This window comes from Vicugna pacos, chromosome 20 (assembly GCF_048564905.1).
Source record: "Vicugna pacos chromosome 20, VicPac4, whole genome shotgun sequence".
Classification (NCBI taxonomy): domain Eukaryota; kingdom Metazoa; phylum Chordata; class Mammalia; order Artiodactyla; family Camelidae; genus Vicugna; species Vicugna pacos.
In genome coordinates this window covers 20,726,005-20,742,489 of record NC_133006.1, presented here as the reverse complement: position 1 = coordinate 20,742,489, position 16,485 = coordinate 20,726,005, and the positions used below count along the sequence as shown (strand labels likewise).

At 53.2% G+C, this 16,485-nt stretch overlaps 1 protein-coding gene across 2 annotated transcripts; it reads right to left on the bottom strand.

The window, feature by feature from the left end:
* Window positions 1-3,961: 3,961 nt before the first annotated feature.
* TEAD3 (TEA domain transcription factor 3) lies at window positions 3,962-16,085 on the bottom strand. 2 transcript variants are annotated; one of them, XM_072945158.1, is made up of 12 exons: window positions 15,857-16,085; window positions 13,854-13,918; window positions 9,751-9,813; window positions 8,758-8,769; window positions 8,092-8,229; window positions 7,936-7,985; window positions 7,295-7,356; window positions 6,492-6,625; window positions 6,139-6,312; window positions 5,777-5,917; window positions 5,549-5,701; window positions 3,962-5,365 (listed from the first exon to the last, which is right to left on the bottom strand). In XM_072945158.1, exons 1-12 carry the CDS (start codon window positions 15,861-15,863, stop codon window positions 5,252-5,254), a joined length of 1,113 nt encoding a protein of 370 aa, XP_072801259.1. In that variant the 5' UTR covers window positions 15,864-16,085; the 3' UTR covers window positions 3,962-5,251. The 2 variants fall into 2 exon arrangements, with proteins under 2 accessions (XP_072801259.1, XP_072801260.1); XM_072945159.1 differs by lacking the exon at window positions 8,758-8,769 and having other exon boundaries at window positions 15,857-15,989.
* Between the last annotated feature and the right edge of the window lie 400 nt (window positions 16,086-16,485).

Genomic DNA, 16,485 nt, shown 5'->3' with positions numbered 1-16,485 from the left:
TCTGTCTCCTGTGGCTATGGGGAGGGAGGTGCTTTGGAAGCTGACCTTGTGCGCTACAGCACTGCTCTGATGGCCCAGTGAAGGTTTGTTAGTCCTTCACTACAAACAAGGCAGGGCATTCTTCTTCAATGCCTTGCAGTCTTGGATAAGTATCTCTTGGATACTTAAAATGTTACATTAGGGCTGCTAAATCAGGACTGAAGCTTTTAGAAAAACAGTGGAGCAGATCAGGGCCCCAACCTGTACTGCTGCGGCTGGTTACCAGTGCAAGGGCAGGGGTGGAACCTTCACATCAGCAGCATGTTTAACCTATGTCCTGAAGTTGCTTCTCTTTATTTTGTTTGGAGAGTTTTTTTTTTAACCCGTCTAAATTATTTGGGGTCTTGGTCTGTATGGATCCCAAGGAACCCAAGATTAGTCTGGTCCATCTAATACTTGACCCCAAATTGAGTACCACGAAATTTGGGGTAGGGTTTACTAGGTGAGATGCTTAGGAAAAAAATTAGAAGACCTGGTAACACTGATCCATGGATCCTGTTTTCTAGGGGAATTTAGGGTGGAATCCAACTGGAAACTTAGGCCTTCTCCCTTCCTGGGGAACTTCTGTTGGGAGTTCATCCACCTCAGTACTGGAAAGGTAGCTTCTGGTGTGGGAAGTAACTGTGGTCCAACCTTTGACTTTGCTCCATTTAATTTTGGTAAAGGTTTTGACATAACACTGTAAAATGATTATGAATCAATAAAAAATGTAAAAAAAAATTTTGGTAAAGGAACCAAAGCTGAAAGGCTAATCCAAAGCATAAGCTAAAATGCACAAAACTAGCTTTATCTGTGTTCGAAAGATGAATGCAAAGTATTCACAAAAAGGATTTGTCATTTTAGCTTTTAAGTTAATTGCAGGTAAAGTAACCATAATCCTTGTGATGAGCAGCAAATTTTGGTTCTCAAAGTGACAGGTCTAGCTTGCGCCTTCCCCTGGTACTTGAACAGTGTTCCCAGTAGATAAGGAGAGGAAAAAGCTGGCTGTAAAACTAGGACCCAATTATATTGAAAGGAAAAACTTTTATGTGTAGCGATTGGAAGCTTACATACCAAAATGTTGGTTTATATTCAAAGCTAGGAGTTAAATGAAGGGAGTTGTAGAAGTTGTAAGGTGTTTAAAAAGGCAACACTTGAGGGAAGGTATAGCTCAAGTGGTAGAGCACATGGGTTAACATGCATGAGATCCTGGGTTCAATCCTCAGTACCTCCCACAAAACAAAAAGGCAACACTTAATAAAGCAAGAAAATATGAGTGCACTTTATGCCCCCTCTCTTGCAAAGCTGAGTACAGCGGGAGAGAGCAGGTCCCTCGTGCTTGCTAAGGTGGGCCCTGGCAGCCAAGATCTTAAGAGGTGATGATCACAGGGTCTGAGATAAACCACTTACAGGAGCCAGAAGGGCCTGTGCCAGCCGCCATGCTGTTACAAGTAATGTGGCAGAGCAAGGGTGTCACAGGATTCTGACCAGGCATATACTGTGTGTACAAGGCCAGCTGTGTACTGCCTGTGGGCTGAGGCCTCCCCACTGCCTGAGTCCCAGCTCTTCCACTTAGCAGCCACAGGAGCCTGTTCAGCCACCCTATTAACTTCTAGAAAACTCTCCTGAAAGTGTAGCTGATACCTACCTAAACCCATGACATGCTTTGCATGGTGCCAGGCACTTAGTACTCAAAAACACAAGCTGTAAAACAGTAAATAGGTACAGCTACGTACGGATGTGTACCGGCCCTGGTACGTGAGTACCTTGCCTGGCTCATTGGCGGTTAGGACGGATGGAATGGAGGCCGTCCTGAGGACGTATCAATGGGGAGACAAAGGTGCCTTCAAAATCAGTCACATCTTCCTGTTTGAAAACTGCCAAGGATTGAAATCCTTAAAAATAGTTTTGGAAATTCTGTGGATATTTAAAAAAAAAAAAAAACTTGGTAACTTGGGTCTTCCTGGATTATTGATTTGAGTCACCTGAATTTAAATCAAACCCACTCCACTTTATATTAAGCCTTATTATGTATTGGGGTAGAAGTCCTTCAACACCAACTCTACGCTTAACGAACACTGATGCACCTCTTTCTGCTGGTCTGTGCACCACTGCCCTCCAGGGGCGCAGAGCACCACAAAAAAAGGAAGGAGTAGGAGACAGAATAGGAAAGTAAAGCAAATGGAGAACACGTGTGGTGACAGACTGGATTATAAGGTTGAACTATTGTAATCAAACCCCAGCCTCTAGGATGATTAAAGCTTTGTGTGCACCTGAGTTAGAATAAAAGTTTCAGGTATCGGGGGAGCCCCAGTTCTCCAGCATTTGTGCTACAGGGAAATAAAGAGCCCCCATGAGTCCCCTGCACAGTGCTCGGACCTTGATTGTGGAATTTACAAAATGATGGCATTCCTCTCTCCCCTAGGGATGTTGGAAGGGAGAAACAGAGGAGCAGGACAAACAGGACTACTGGCCTCTTCTTTGGGCCCTTGCTTTCTTGGCCATTCCCTACAGCTTCCCGCAGAATCTTGAGCAGGGAGAGCCACTTCCAGGAGAGTCCTGGGCTTTAGGCTCTCGAGACCCACCTTTTTATTCTGGTTTTTCCCTCTTTGAGGGACCTCAAAACCATGTAGTTATCACCCACCCTTGACCTGTAAACAGTTGTGTGTTGGGGGGTGGTAAGCAACAAGGCCAGTCACAGTTCACTTCTCAAGTTTTCTGCATGAGAGACCTACACTATTCTAAGAGAAATTACCTGAAGGCTGTTTACTCCAGGAGAGTGAAGGCAACAACCCACGTGATGATTCCAGCACCCAACAGATGTAGTCATCTATTAGATTGGATTTTGCATCCAGCCCTAAGCGTAGCACATTGTAGATCCTTCATAAACCAATTTCTGCCTCCAGGATCTCCTCCCACCTGGCTGGGGCTCCAGGCACCCTCCCCATCCTGTAAGTGACAGTCTAGGGTCCCTCCAATGCAGTGGACCAAGAAAAAAGGCCATCTGATTAACAGTATACCAGGTGCATGTGCCTGGAGTCAGGCAGCCCAGGTTCAAATATTAGTGTTGCCACTGACAGCTGAGTGAGGAGAGCATTTAACTTCAATCTGTTTCTCCATCTGCAAATTGGAGGTTGGATGAGAATGCTCTAGAAGATGCTAGATTCTAGAGTAGGGTTGCCAGATTTAGCAAATGAAAATACACAATGCCAGGGGGAGGGTATAGCTCAACTGGTAGAGTGCATGCTTAGCATGCATGAGGTCCCGGGTTCAATTCCCAGCACTCCGTTAAGTAAATAAATAAACATAATTACCTCCCCCCTCAAAAAAACTTTAAAAGTAAAATAAAAAAATACATGATGCCCAGTTAAATTTGACTTTCTGATAATTAACACATGTCCATTGAGGATACACTCCTCCACTCCCTACTCCGGGGTCCCTGCTGTGTGAGCGCAGGATGGCTCAGGAGAGGTTTTCCCAAGCAAATAGGAGCAGGTTTGGAGTCCTGCTTCCCTAGCTAGCAGCCTTCCACCTGGGCGGGCACTCACCTCCCGGCAGCCCCTTCCCTTGCAGAAGGAAGACTGGGCGGAGAGAACCAGTTAGCAGTCACTGAGAACTGTGGGGCTTTAATGAGGGTACTGAAGTCACCTGAGGCAAGTCTTAAAGCCTTCACTTAAAGAAGCAACGCAACATAAAGAGCTCAGACCAGCACTGGCCACGTTGCAGTGCTCACTCAGGGCAGGAGGGGCAGGAGAAAGTTCGAGCTGGCAAGGTTTTCACAGGACCTTTGAATCTTCATACCTATTTTGAGTGTGGGGAGCACTGGTGGACCCCAGCAGAGACGGAGTGAGGTGGGGTGACATCAGGACTTCTCAACCCAACCCCAAGTGGATACTCTCCTTCCCCCCAAAGCTGTCCCACAACTGGCACACAACTGGTCATATGACTAACCCACAAACAAATAACTTTAATTTTTTTTTTTTGAGCAGGAGCCCGGCTTTGAGGGCTCCTGCCCCAGCCTCACGCCACATTTATGATATAACCCATCACAGCTGGATTTAAAAAATACACAAAATATATATAATATACATTATAAAACCTAGGTTGGGTTTGGAGGTGGCCTGAGCGGTATGCAAACTGTGAGGACCTTCAGGAAGCTCAGGGGCGGGGTGAGGAAGGGAAGGGGCACAGTACTTCATATGAAACTTATAAATACCCAGAGGCGGCTGGAGGACAAGGCTGGAGGTTGAGGGCCCTGGGGGTTGGGAATGGGCAGCAGGGTAAGGGTGAACCTTCAGTCCCAGACTGGGTCTGGGGAGCTGCTGCTCCAGCCAGAGAGACGCAGGTGGGGAAAACGAGGGCATGGTGCCCAGCGAGGGTGCACCAGTTAGGTGAAAATACCATAGCCTTCTGCTACCTTGTCCCTGGGCCACTGGTCTGCCCAGGGACTGGGACTCCATCTTCCTACCTGACCCTCTAGCCTGTTCCTGAGCCTGGGCCTGCCCGCAGGAGCCTCTCGGGGGCTGCCAGTTGCGGGGCTCGGGCCCGGATCTGGGCCAAGCAGCCTGGAGGTCGGCACAGGAGTCTCCCGAAGCGCCTGGCCAGATGGCAGGCTGGCAGGGCTCTGGGAGGAAGTGGGTCCCCGACCCAGCTGGCCCCAGCCCCTCAGTGCAGACCCTGCCTCCCACACCCTGTGGCCGCCCCCACTCGGGGGAGGTAGTGTAAACCTGGGCCCAGGGACAGGCCGCCTGGGTGAGAACTCCAGCTCTGCCCACATCACTGACGGATCCCTCAGCCCAAACACCAAGACCTGCCCTTGCCCTGCAGGGTCTGAGCGTTCTGCACCAGGCCTGGCACACGGCCAGCCCAGGGAGGTGGGCGCCTCTCTCTTCTTCTCAACCCAACCCCAAGTGGACACTCTCTTTCCAGGGGTCTCCATTCTGCCCCCACCCACCTGAGGGGCCAGTGGCCACACACGCCTGAGCCAGAAGGGGTCCTCCCACTCTTTCCAGGCTGGTGGTTCAGCATCCCGGCCAGGCTGCTCCACCGCTGAGCCCTCCTCTCTTCTCCCACAATTAAAGCGCAGAACAGTGGCAGGGAGTGTGTGTGCTGGGGGTGGGGGGAGGCCTCCTAGGTCCTGGGCCTGAGGCCTGGCAGGCGGATGAGTCCTCAATCCTGGACCCGGGGGTGCCAGGCAGGTGTGTAAATCGTGGTGGTGGGGGCAGAGAGCACCCTAGTCTTTGACGAGTTTGTAGACGTGGTGCTGGGCCCCATGTTCACTGGTGGAGACTTCAAAGACGAAAGCAATGACGAGCAGGGTCTCTTGGGAGTCCCGGCTTGTGACCACCTGGGAGCCGGGCAGGAAGACGCGAGAGGTCAGGCGGCACAGGGCCATGGGGTGTGGGGGCTGAGCAGACCTTTCTCTTTCTGGGCCTCAGTCTCATCTGAAGCATGGGTCTGGCCACCCCTACTTAGAGGCCCCTGTACCGAGGGCCCCCTGTGACCCCCCACAACCCTCACAGCCCCACACCTGCAGGATGGTGAAGTTCTCCAGGACGCTGTTCATCATGTACTTCTCGGGCAGGTGTTTCAGCTTGTGGATGAAGTTGATCATGTACTCACACATGGGCGAGCGGTGGATGCGGTACACGAAGCGCCCGTTCTCCAGCCTGGCGTACTCGGTCTGCCGAGAGCCACGGGGCATCAATTGGCCTGCCGACTCCCAGCCCCACCGGGCCACCCCGGGGCCCCCACTCACCTCCACCTTCTCCACCACCTGCTTGCCAAAGGAGCACACCTTGGTGGAGACACTGATGGTCATGCTGTCAGCCGAGCTGTACTGGGAGCTGACCCCATAGAAGGCTCCGGGGCCTTCTTGGATGGTGCTGTTGAGGTCCGCCTGGAGGAGGTGGTGGATGGTGTCAGGTGCTGGTGGAGGCTGAGGCAGGCTTCCCACCCTAATGCCACACTAGTCCCGCCCAGAGATCCATCTCCCACCTTGTGCCCTGTACAGGCCCCCCGGAGAGAGGGCAGGGTCAGGGGTTAGTGGGGTGGGCCCAGGTGTACTGCACTTCTCAGGGTTGGGGTCATTGGGAGCAGAGAGTGACCAGAGCAGCTCACCCAGAACTTGACGAGGAAGAAGGCATTGGGGGGCCCCTTCTCATAGAGCTCCTTCAGTCCCCCTTTCTTCTCTGGGAACTTGTCATAGATCTGACGCACGTCCACTGCCTCCAGGGGTGGGTCTGAGAAGGCGGGGTTGGTCTGGCCGATGTGCACAAACAGGTGTTTGCTGTACTGTGGGGAGGGCCCCGGACCGGGTCAGGAGAGCACCGAGTGTGTGGGCCTGGGCAGCTGCACCCGGACATACCTGCCCTGTGGCTTCCCAACCCATGACTCTGAGATATGGCCCCGGATCACCACCTCCAGGGTCTCTCCACGAGCGCACAGACCCTTGCCTCCACCCCCTACATTACCGTGTCAGGGTCTCGCTGCACCTCCATGAAGGCGGAGTACTCGAGGAGCCGCAGTCGGGAGGAGGCAATGGTGCGGTCCTGCCACACGGGCACAGAGGCAGCAGCTGAGGGGAGCGGTGCCAGGGGCTCATAACCTGGGAGGAGGAGATAGACCCTTGTCTGCATGGGTGTGGGCGTGGCAGCACACGTTGCTGCCCCCCTGCACAGCGCCTTTGTGTGAGTTAGAAAATGGTGCCCCTTCTGTGAAGGAATACAGGCTGGATTTTGACTCCCCTGCCAGGTGTCCTTGTACAGTGCACAACCTGCACCACTGTGTGAGGTGGCCCTAGTAGTGGATTTTTCCTCATGTCACTATTAATGTGTGTGCATACAGATAAGGAAAAAGGGAAAAAACCATATAACTGAATCACCTTACTGTACACCTGAAACTAAGATTGTAAATCAACTTAAATAAAAAAATTTTGAAAAAATGATTCAGAATCCAACACCTAGAGCAAGTAAAACTTTAAGATTTCAGTGTACTTCCTTACAAGGAATTAAATGTTACATATATATAAATACATATATCAATGTAATAATCATGGTCGTGTGTACTTGTAGCAGTCCTGGAAGCAACATTGTAAAAGGTAAGGGGGCTACTCCTGGTCTGTCTCAATCTCCTCCAGACCCCTCCCACTACACACACACAGACACACACACACACACACACACACACAGTTGGAACCCAGCTGGTCTGAGCAGAGGCACAGGTGCCGAGGGATGGAGGGAGAAGTGGTGGCGGCTGCCTCATGTGGAGAACTTACTGCTGAGCGTCGGCGGTAGGGGTGGCTGGACAGGGTAGGCTGGCTGTGCAAAGGGCTTGACGCTGCAGACAGGAGCAGGGGCTGGTTAGAGGGTCACCCTTTTCCCACCTTCTGCCTGTCCCAGTCACATGGGTCTCCTTTGGGATCTTACTAGGGAGCCACCCGGCCTTTCTGCAAAGGCCCAGAAATGCACGTTGGCTTGCTAACTCACAGCTTTTTGTTTTCTTCCCATTTTAACTTTTATGAAGTCCCGCTGCATCTCACAATTGATGTGCACAATTAATGCAGCATTTCAAACCCCACCCTGCACAGCTGTTCATTACATGGAGGGTGTGTCTTAGGAAGAAAGTCATCTCAGAGTTGAAGGAGCTGAGTATACTTGACTACCTGACTCGTTGACTGAGAGATTGACTCAGTGATTAACTGAGTGAAAAATAATGGAAGGATGGATGACGAGTGGCTGCTGAATGAACATATGAATGAAAAGACAGATCATTAGCTGTCTTTACTGGTGCTCTCCAACCCTCTATTTTTGCATTAAGACCGTGCTCAGCTGTTGCTAGGACCCAGATGGGAGGGGAAGTCCAGCGTGGCTGCCAGGGGAAGAAGAGGGTATGGGAAGGACGTGCCACAATACTCACTCCTGAGAGGGTCCAGGCTGCTGTCCCAGGAGAGGGGGGCTGCTCCAGAACTGCAGAGATGGGATAAAGCCCAGGCCCTCAGTATCCAGGATCCCCACCCAGCCCAGCCCTGAAGGCAACCCCTCACCCCAGCACCAACTCCCAGGACCCCTGTACCCGTGAGGAAGTGGAGAAGACGGCCTGGGGCAGAGGGGAGGGTGGGCTGAACTTGTTCTGTAGGACGCTGGCAGAGACAATCTGAGCGGAAGACATAGACGCCATGCTCTGGAGGGCTTTATCCTTGGAGACCTGGTCCTGGGAGAGGGAAAGCCGCATGAGGTCTGGGCCAGGCCAGAGACAGGACAAGGGCTTGCCTCCCAGGCCATGTCTCCTAAGTGTACATCACCCATCTGACCACAGTCCAGAGTAAGAGATTTTATTTTATTCCATAACCCAGTATACTCCAAAATACTCCCCCTTATTTTGCTTATTTTGTGTGTCCGGCACTCTCATATTTTCTGTTTCATCAGTGGTTCTCAAAGTGTGGTCCATAAACCAACAGCACCAGCATCACCTAGAAGCTTGTTAGAAATCAAATTCTCAGGCCCCAGCCCAGACCCACCAAATCTGAAACTCTGAGGCTGAGAAATTGGTCTTCACAGATAGGCTCTTCGGGTGATTCTGATGCTTGCTAAAGTTTGAGAACCACTATAATCCATTTTTTAAAAATGCTGTTTCCAAGCCTATAACACTGATTTCTCAACCCATAATTTGAAAATCCTATATTAGGTGCTCTCCCCTCCATCACTCCCCACCCTGCCGCAGAGGGGCAGTGGTACTTACCAGGTTCATGGCCTGTGGAAGAGAGGGAGGATGCATTATTAGAGACACAAATGAGGGCCTGCTCTCAGTGCCCACCTAGCTCTCAGCTCCTGGGAACCCAGGGAGATGAGAGGCAGCTGTGGCTCCTCCCCCAGCCACCCAGAGGGAGTGTGTGCCAGCGAAGGGTGCCCGGAAAAGGGTAGGATGAGGAAGAAGGGGCCTTGGGTGTGTCCACATCCATTGGGCTGTGCTATGGGTATGAGGGCAGGGGTGGACGGCCCAGTCTGCTGGGCAGCTGTGGGCAGGGAGAAGAGGGCTCAGGCCATGAATCCCAGACCCTGAGGTCCTCAGCCGCAGAGCAGCCAGGATTGAGCACCCAAGGCAGCCCTGCCAGCCAGTACCCCCAATGACTCCTCCTCGCCCACCTGAAGTCCCCATGCAATTAGCAAGCAGCAATTAGGAGGAAGCAGAAAAGGAAAATGGAGAAGCAGAGAGGTGGGCCTTAGTGGCCCCAGGTGGTCTTCCTCTCCCTCACTGTAGGGCTGGCTGTCCCCCTGGGCTCCTACTCAGCCTCCAGGGGCTGTGACCTGAAGTGGCCTTTGGGCTTCTGCCACTTGTACTTCTGAGACGCATGTCCTGCTGCCCCTCTAGCTCCTCAGCCCCTTCCCTGCCCCGGGCTGGGGTCAGAAAGCAACATCAGGTCTGGGCAAGGCCAGGCCAAGTGGCAGGGGACCCCATACCTTCAGCTTGGACTGAATCTCCCGTGATTTCCGCCTGGCTAGAACCTGCAAGTGGCTAGAGACCTGTAGAGAGAGAGAGAGAGAGAGAGAGAGAGAGAAAGAAAGAGAAAAAGAGCAGAGGAAGAGGCAAGAACAGAGCTTCATCCAGAAAAGAGGCACAGTTGGGCTGGACAGCCAGCCAAGGCAGAGGCCTGAGCTATGTAGACAGTGGTGGAGGTGATGTGGGTGAGGGGCCAAGGACGGGCTGGAGGCCCCAGTCAGGCTCCCGACATACCTTGATGCCAACCTGGTACTCCCGCACCTTCTTCCGAGCTAGAACCTGTATGTGGCTGGACACCTAGGGGCCGCCCCGTGCCCGGCCAGAGAGGAAAACACAGATAGTGAGGAGGCATAGCCTGGGGGTAGCCATGGGCCAAGAGCATCCCAGCCCTCATTTGTGGGGCCAAATGTAAGTGGGGGGAATTGTGGGGCCCCTGTGGGCAGAAACCCCTAGGCACTGCCAATTCTGCTCTCTTCTTGGCCCTATTTTGATCAAGAGCCTACCACTGTACCACCGTGTACAGTTGTCCAGGTTGTTTACTGCATAAGAGCACCTGGCCCAGTGAGGGCTAAAATCCAGCCCAAGCTCTGGGTCAAGCTATGTGCCCTGACACAGGGCTGCATCTAAACTGGAGGAAGAGAGACCTGGGAATCCAAGGTGGCATCAGTCGTACCACTGAAGGAAGATGAGATGTCAAATAGGGGAGCTGTCACGCTGGACATGATGTGGGATTTCACCCCTAAAGGCATTGCTGGAGCATTTCAAAGAGGTTAGTACCAGTGTTACAAGTACATCCCTGTGAAGAAAGGGGGATCGCTGGGCTTTCCATGGTGCTGGCAGCCTACATGTTTTTCAACCGCTGTTCTTACAAGGAGTTCAAACTGAGCAAGTACCACTAAAGAGGGCCCAGTGTGGAGGGCACACTCTGTGTTCCTGACCATGACCTTTGCCTGACACCCCTGAACCCTTTCATATCCTATTTGAGAATGAACACCCAATAAAAGATGACAGGTTAAAAAAAATACAGAGGAAAAGCATCTATATTTTTCCAAAAAGGGGTGACTTTTTCTCACTGGTAAACTCACAGGAGACTATTTTTCTCCTAATTGGCATCACAGCAGCTAGCAAAGGCCATCGTGCTCCTGCCAGCTACCAGAGACACAGCAAGGTCACAGCCTTTATGAACGATCTCCCTTGTGTCCCCTCCTGCCCAGGTCCAGCGGGCTGGCCCATGAACCTAGGCCTGGTCTGACTCTTGCTTTGCTCAAGCAGCTTCCTTCTCTTCGGACTAGCACAGGGCAGTATACACTATACATATGTATGCAGTAGGTGCTCTTAGTTGCATTTCTTCTCCAGCTCCTCCTCCCTGATGTCTCCCTCTCCTGGCAAACCGGAGCTGGTCACGGTCTGGATGTGTGCGCCATGGGCTTACACACAGACTCTTGACATTGTCAAGGATCTAACCCTGAGCCTCAGAGAACCAAAATGTCAGCCTTCCCCATGAAACCAGGCAGAGGGAACACAGGGACCCTCCAAGCTGCTTCACACTTTGATTATCAGCAACTGCCTTGGCTTTCTTTGCAGATTGTTTTTATCTCCACAAAGAAACAGTTTCTTTTTCTTTTCAATCATGGACTAAAAGTTACGAGGTATAGGGTGCTGGGCACACCCGTAATACTTGCTTAGGGCCCAGGTGGGTGCTCCTCATGCCCTCAGGGTGCATGGGAATCAGACAGACGTCCAGCAAGATTCCTGATCACCTCACATCAGGACAATAACTGATGTTTACTGAGCACATCTACCATTGTTCCTGACACTCTGTGTGTACCAACTCATTGGACTTTTACAGCAACCCTAAGAAGTCCGCACTAATATTATTCCCAATTTACAGATGATGAAACCAAAGCACGGAGAAGTTAAGCAGTTTCTCCAAGGTCACACAGCTGAACCCAGGTGGCCTGGCTCCAGAGCCCACCTGGCCCCCACCAAGCTGTGCTATCAGGACTCTTTTGGACCCTTAGCCCAGAGGACCATCTCCAAATGGTCAAATCTGTGACAGCTAAAGTCACATGGGACTCAATCCTAATACTTAGCTGTGTTTTCAATACGGAGGCATTTTTCTTGCTATTAAGTTCGGTATGTAGCCGTAAAAAAACAAAAACTGCATTTTTTTAACCGAAAGTGAAATAGCGGGGAGGTTATAGATCTGTGGTAGAGTGCAGTGCTTAGTATGCACGAGGCCCTGGGTTCAATCCCTGGTACCTCTATTAAAAAAATTAATAACAATAATAAATAAATAAACATAACTACCCCTCCCCAAAAGAGATTCTTTCTTAACCGAAAGTAAAACAAAAACAATCAAAAAACCTTGCATGTCAGCTGGTTGCTCCTGAGACACATAAACACATGCCTTGTCCTCACAACCAGAGGATGGGTCCCCCTTTAAGGAGACATTAGACATCAGAGTTCTAAGAAAGAATAAAGTTAGAGTGCTACCCTTGCAAAATGATGAAGGCCAGAGGTTTTTAAAATCCTGAGCTCACCATCAGCTGGTTTGTAAAACCTCATCCATGGTACAGCCAGGCTTCTCAGGATACCCGGCCAGAAGCAGGTATAATGCTGACCCAGAATTAAGAGGCTCTGCTACCCTTCCTGGTCCCCGCTCAAAGATCCCTCAGCCCCTTCCCCCTGACAAACAGGTTCCTGTCCACACCTATCTTTTGGGTGAAGCGGGACAAGCTGAGAGAGTGCCCTACTCCTGTGCCTGGGATGGCTTTCTGTTGACGACAGTAGTAATGACAGTAGCAAGAGCAGTGGCCAGTTCTTCTAGTGTTCACCCCGTCCTACTTAAGAGCTAACTGAAGGCTGGGGAATAGCAGCTGGGAGGTGAGATACCTTCTTCCCACAGGCAGTGGAGTAGGTATTTGAACCCTATTTGAACCTGGGGGCTGGTCAGTCAGTATTCCTCCTATGGCCCCAGGCTCCAGGGAACAGGGCCCTTGTCTGTCCGGTTCCTTGCTGTATCCCTAGAGCCTAGAACATAGTAGTAGCTCAGTAATTTGCTAAGTGAATAAATGCTGTACATGAGCTGGCCCAGGGGGAGGCCTGAACAATGAGGGAGCGTTTCTGCTCCCACACTGGGTGGGTGGACACAGGACCTTCCTTTGAGACAGTGGGGTGGGACAGGTCAGGGCTGTCATATGCACAGTGGGGATCTGGGGGCGGTGGGTGCAAGGTCCAAACCCCACCCAGACAGGGAGGCTTGGGGGCTGAGGGCCAGAGCTGGCCTCCCTTCTCCAGGTACCTGCCTCCAGCCTGCCTCTCCCCGGGGAAACTACACGCACTGCATCCCACCCTAATGGCTCCCTTCAGGTTTCCTCCCCGGACTGAAAGCCACCCAATCATCTCTGGAGTCACCAGTTTCTTCCATCCCCACCCCCACTACCCTCACCCACCACTGTGACCTCCAACCTCCACCTGGCCCTCTCTGATCCACTGCCTCGGGTGCCCCAGGGCCAACATTCCTTGACAGCTGCCACAGCCACTCCCTGATCTATTCTCTTCCATGGCCCCCAGCTGCCCCTAGGGAAACCTGTCCCTCAGGCCTCAGGCCAAATTTCTCACCGCCTTTGGCTTTTCCCACCCCTCCACGCACCATGCTGCTAAATGAAGGCTCTTTCCTGCCCAGTGGGGGTGAATCCTATATCTGCCACCTACCAGCTGAGTGACCTTAGGAAGTTACTTAACTTCCCTGTGCCTCAGTTCCTCACCTGTAAAATGGAGATAATTACTGTACCTACTTTGGAAGGTTGCTACAAGGATTAAGTAAATTAAAGTAGGCTTTGTATGGGTTCACAATTATTATTTGTACAGCCAACTTCCTAATCCTGGGGGAGTCCTCTCCATTTTTCTGCTTGGCTAAATCCTATTCCTTCTTAAAAATCCATTGTGAGTGTCACTGCCCCCAGGAAGCCTTCCCAGCCCTCCCTCTTCCCTTCCCCTACCTGGTCTGGGTTAGATGCTTGTCAGAGAGTACACACCCTATCTCAGCCATGCAGCCCTGCTCTGCACTCATCTGTCCAACTGCCTGTCTTTCCCTGGCCACTCAGGGAAATGACCACACAGTTGCACTGCCAGGGCTGCCCAGTGGGGCTTATCTGTGGTCACTGAACCAAAGGCCTGGGGGGTGAGCAGGGGTAGGAGTGGTCAGAGGGAACAGTGCCTCTTTCTCTAAGACAGTGGGAAGAGTGATGGGGCAGCTTGGGGGAGTGTAAAGTCACCTTGGAGAGGAGGGGAGCGGACTGAGAGAGGGGGCTGCAGCATAAATCATCTCTTACCTGTTTTCTCGTCCGAGTCTTCCCTGTCCTCAATTTAATATAGCGTGCGATCAACTCATTTCGACCTAGATTCGGGTGAGAGAAAAAACTGGGGAGTGGGCAAAGAGGGGAGCTGGTGGCTAGAGACCCCCTCCCACACCAGCTGGAGATCACACCAGGCCCCTCCCCCAAACATTGCTCGTCTGTTCCCTCTCCCTTCTCTTCACCCCAACCTGCCCAGGGGCACAGGCAGGGCCAGTGAAGGGTGGTGGTGGATGGCGACTCCAGGACCTGGGAGGGTAGTGGGGGTTGCATGTTGGGAGAGGGGCAGTACAGCAGGAGGAGGGAGGGTGGAACAGTGTCAGGTGGCCTGACAGGTTTCTGGGCAAGACAGACAGGGGCAGTTGTGGCTGGAGGGTGGCAGGACAGCTGGGCCCCTCACCCCTAGCCCCTGGTGGTGCTGCCTTCCTCCCTGCACCATCACCAGCTCCAAACCTCTTAGTGTAAGGGTTCGTGTGTGTGCGAGGCCTGCCTCAGGAGAGAGAAGTCTCGGCACACGTCCTTGTGTGTGTCTGTGAGCGTTCTGGACTGGATTCCAGTCCAGCTGGCCTTGCCACAGGGAGACCCTGGACAAGTCCCTTCCCTTCTCTGGGGAAACAGGAAATGGTCTCCAACATGCCTCCTACACTGACAGCCTGTGTCAGGATGTATCACTGTGTCCCTGAGCCTGTCACCTCCATGTCACTGGTTACCAGTATCTCTCCCACCCTATGAGAGAGAGCCCAGACTGTCAGCCTGGGGGTGGTGGGCTCTGCTCAGCACCAGGGACCCAGAAGCTGGCCCCGTAAAGGGGATGCTTGGGACACATGGTGATGCCTGTGTCAGCATCCTCAGGGTGTACACCTCTCATCCCCAAATTCAGGCCCCCTGCCCCCCAACCCTGTAGCCTCCCAAGAACACCACATTCTCCAAATTCCTCTTCCATGACAGAACCAGCCCCACTGCTCCTCCCTTCCTCCCTGCCCCTCTCCACCCCTCTCCCTCCGCCCTGTCTAAAAATACCCTGTGGGGCTGCCCCAGCCATCTGGGAGGTAGCAGTGGGGGCAGGCGGCCCCTGCCCTGTGGAAGGCACCCTGTAACATCTGCCTGCCCTGCAAGTGGGGCTCTGGTGCTGGGGTGGGTGTGGCACAGTGAGTGGGGGCCAGGGACATGGGGCAGCCTTACCAGCTGTCTCCCTCCTGCACCCAGCCATTGCCTCCGTAATGGATGGACAGTGGAAGGGGACAGGCTGAGGGCTTGCCTCACTCAGCCATAGGCTGTCAGGGAGGGTTGGAGGGAGCTGGCAAGAAGCCAAGTCCAGAAGGGCTGAGTTATCCCAAAAATGCAGCCCTGGGAGAGCCCGCTCAGGGCTGGACCAGAGGAGGACACTCCTTTCTGGAGGCAGGAGGTGGCAAGGTGGCAAAGAGGGGCCAGGAGAGCAAGAGACTTGGGAAGGGGGCTTGAGGAGTGGCGTCCCCTCATCTTTCCAGCCCCCTTCCCAGCGCAGGCCCATCACAGTGTGGGCCTCCCACCACCTGCAGCCCCGCCCTGCCCCCAGACACTGGAGGGAACTCGCCAGTGGGAAACCCTGCTCTGTGCTGGGACTCCCATCCCAGGCCTCACACCACATCCTCCAGGAGAGGGACCCTCTCCCAGGCTCAGCCTAGAGTGCACTGGACTGACCCAGTTTCCTGGGCCCACTGAGTCACCCTGAAACCTCAGGCCAGCAGGGGCGAGGAGAGGAGGAGCAGTCGGGGTGTCGTGTGGCTGCGTGCTGGTGGAGGGGGTAAGCCAGGCCTGTTTATGAGGAGGATCCAGACACACAGGCTTGCACGCCCAGACTCGCCCCGCGCGAGGAGGGCTGGCGGCCTCACAGGACTTCGCCAAACCGGTTGGGTGAGGGGGCAGAGAGCAGGGGGAGGGGCCGGAGAGGGCCAGGCCTCCTCCCAAGTCCAGTCCGGGTCCCTGTGCCTCCCCACACGCACCGTACATCTTGCCCTCATCTGACAGGATGATCTTGCGGCGGCCGCAGGGTGGGTAGATGGCCAGGGCCTCCTGGAAGCTCTGCTCGATGTCCGGGCTCCAAACACCCTCCGCATCGTTGTCCAGCCCCTTGTCCAGGCCCTCGGGCCCATCCTCCCGGGCCTCCCCGGGGCTGTTGCTGGCATTCCAGCTGTTGGACGCTATTGTGCTGGTTGCTCTGGGCTCTGGGCCTGAGCCCACTGGGCAGCCTGAGCCTGGAGTGGAGGGCAGATGCAGATGGGTTAGGGCCAGGGTCCACCCAGACCACAGCAATCACCCACCCCAGAGGGCTTGTGCTCCAGGGTTGGGTGGAGGCAACCAGAGATTATGTTTAGTCAGTGCTGTTGTGACCTTGGATGAGCTACTTCACCTTTCTGAGTCTCGGTTTGTAAATCGAAGGAAGGGTTTCCGTGAGGTTGTAGGGGTTAAAATTTAATGAGATCAAAACAAAGTGCCACCACAGTGTGTGGCTCATCACACTCAAGACAGTACTGGTGGTGAGCAATAGCAACAATAACAATGCCTTATACCTGCACAGCACTTCTGTGGGGAAAAAGCATTTTCATGCTCATGCAATCCTCAAAACTAAGGC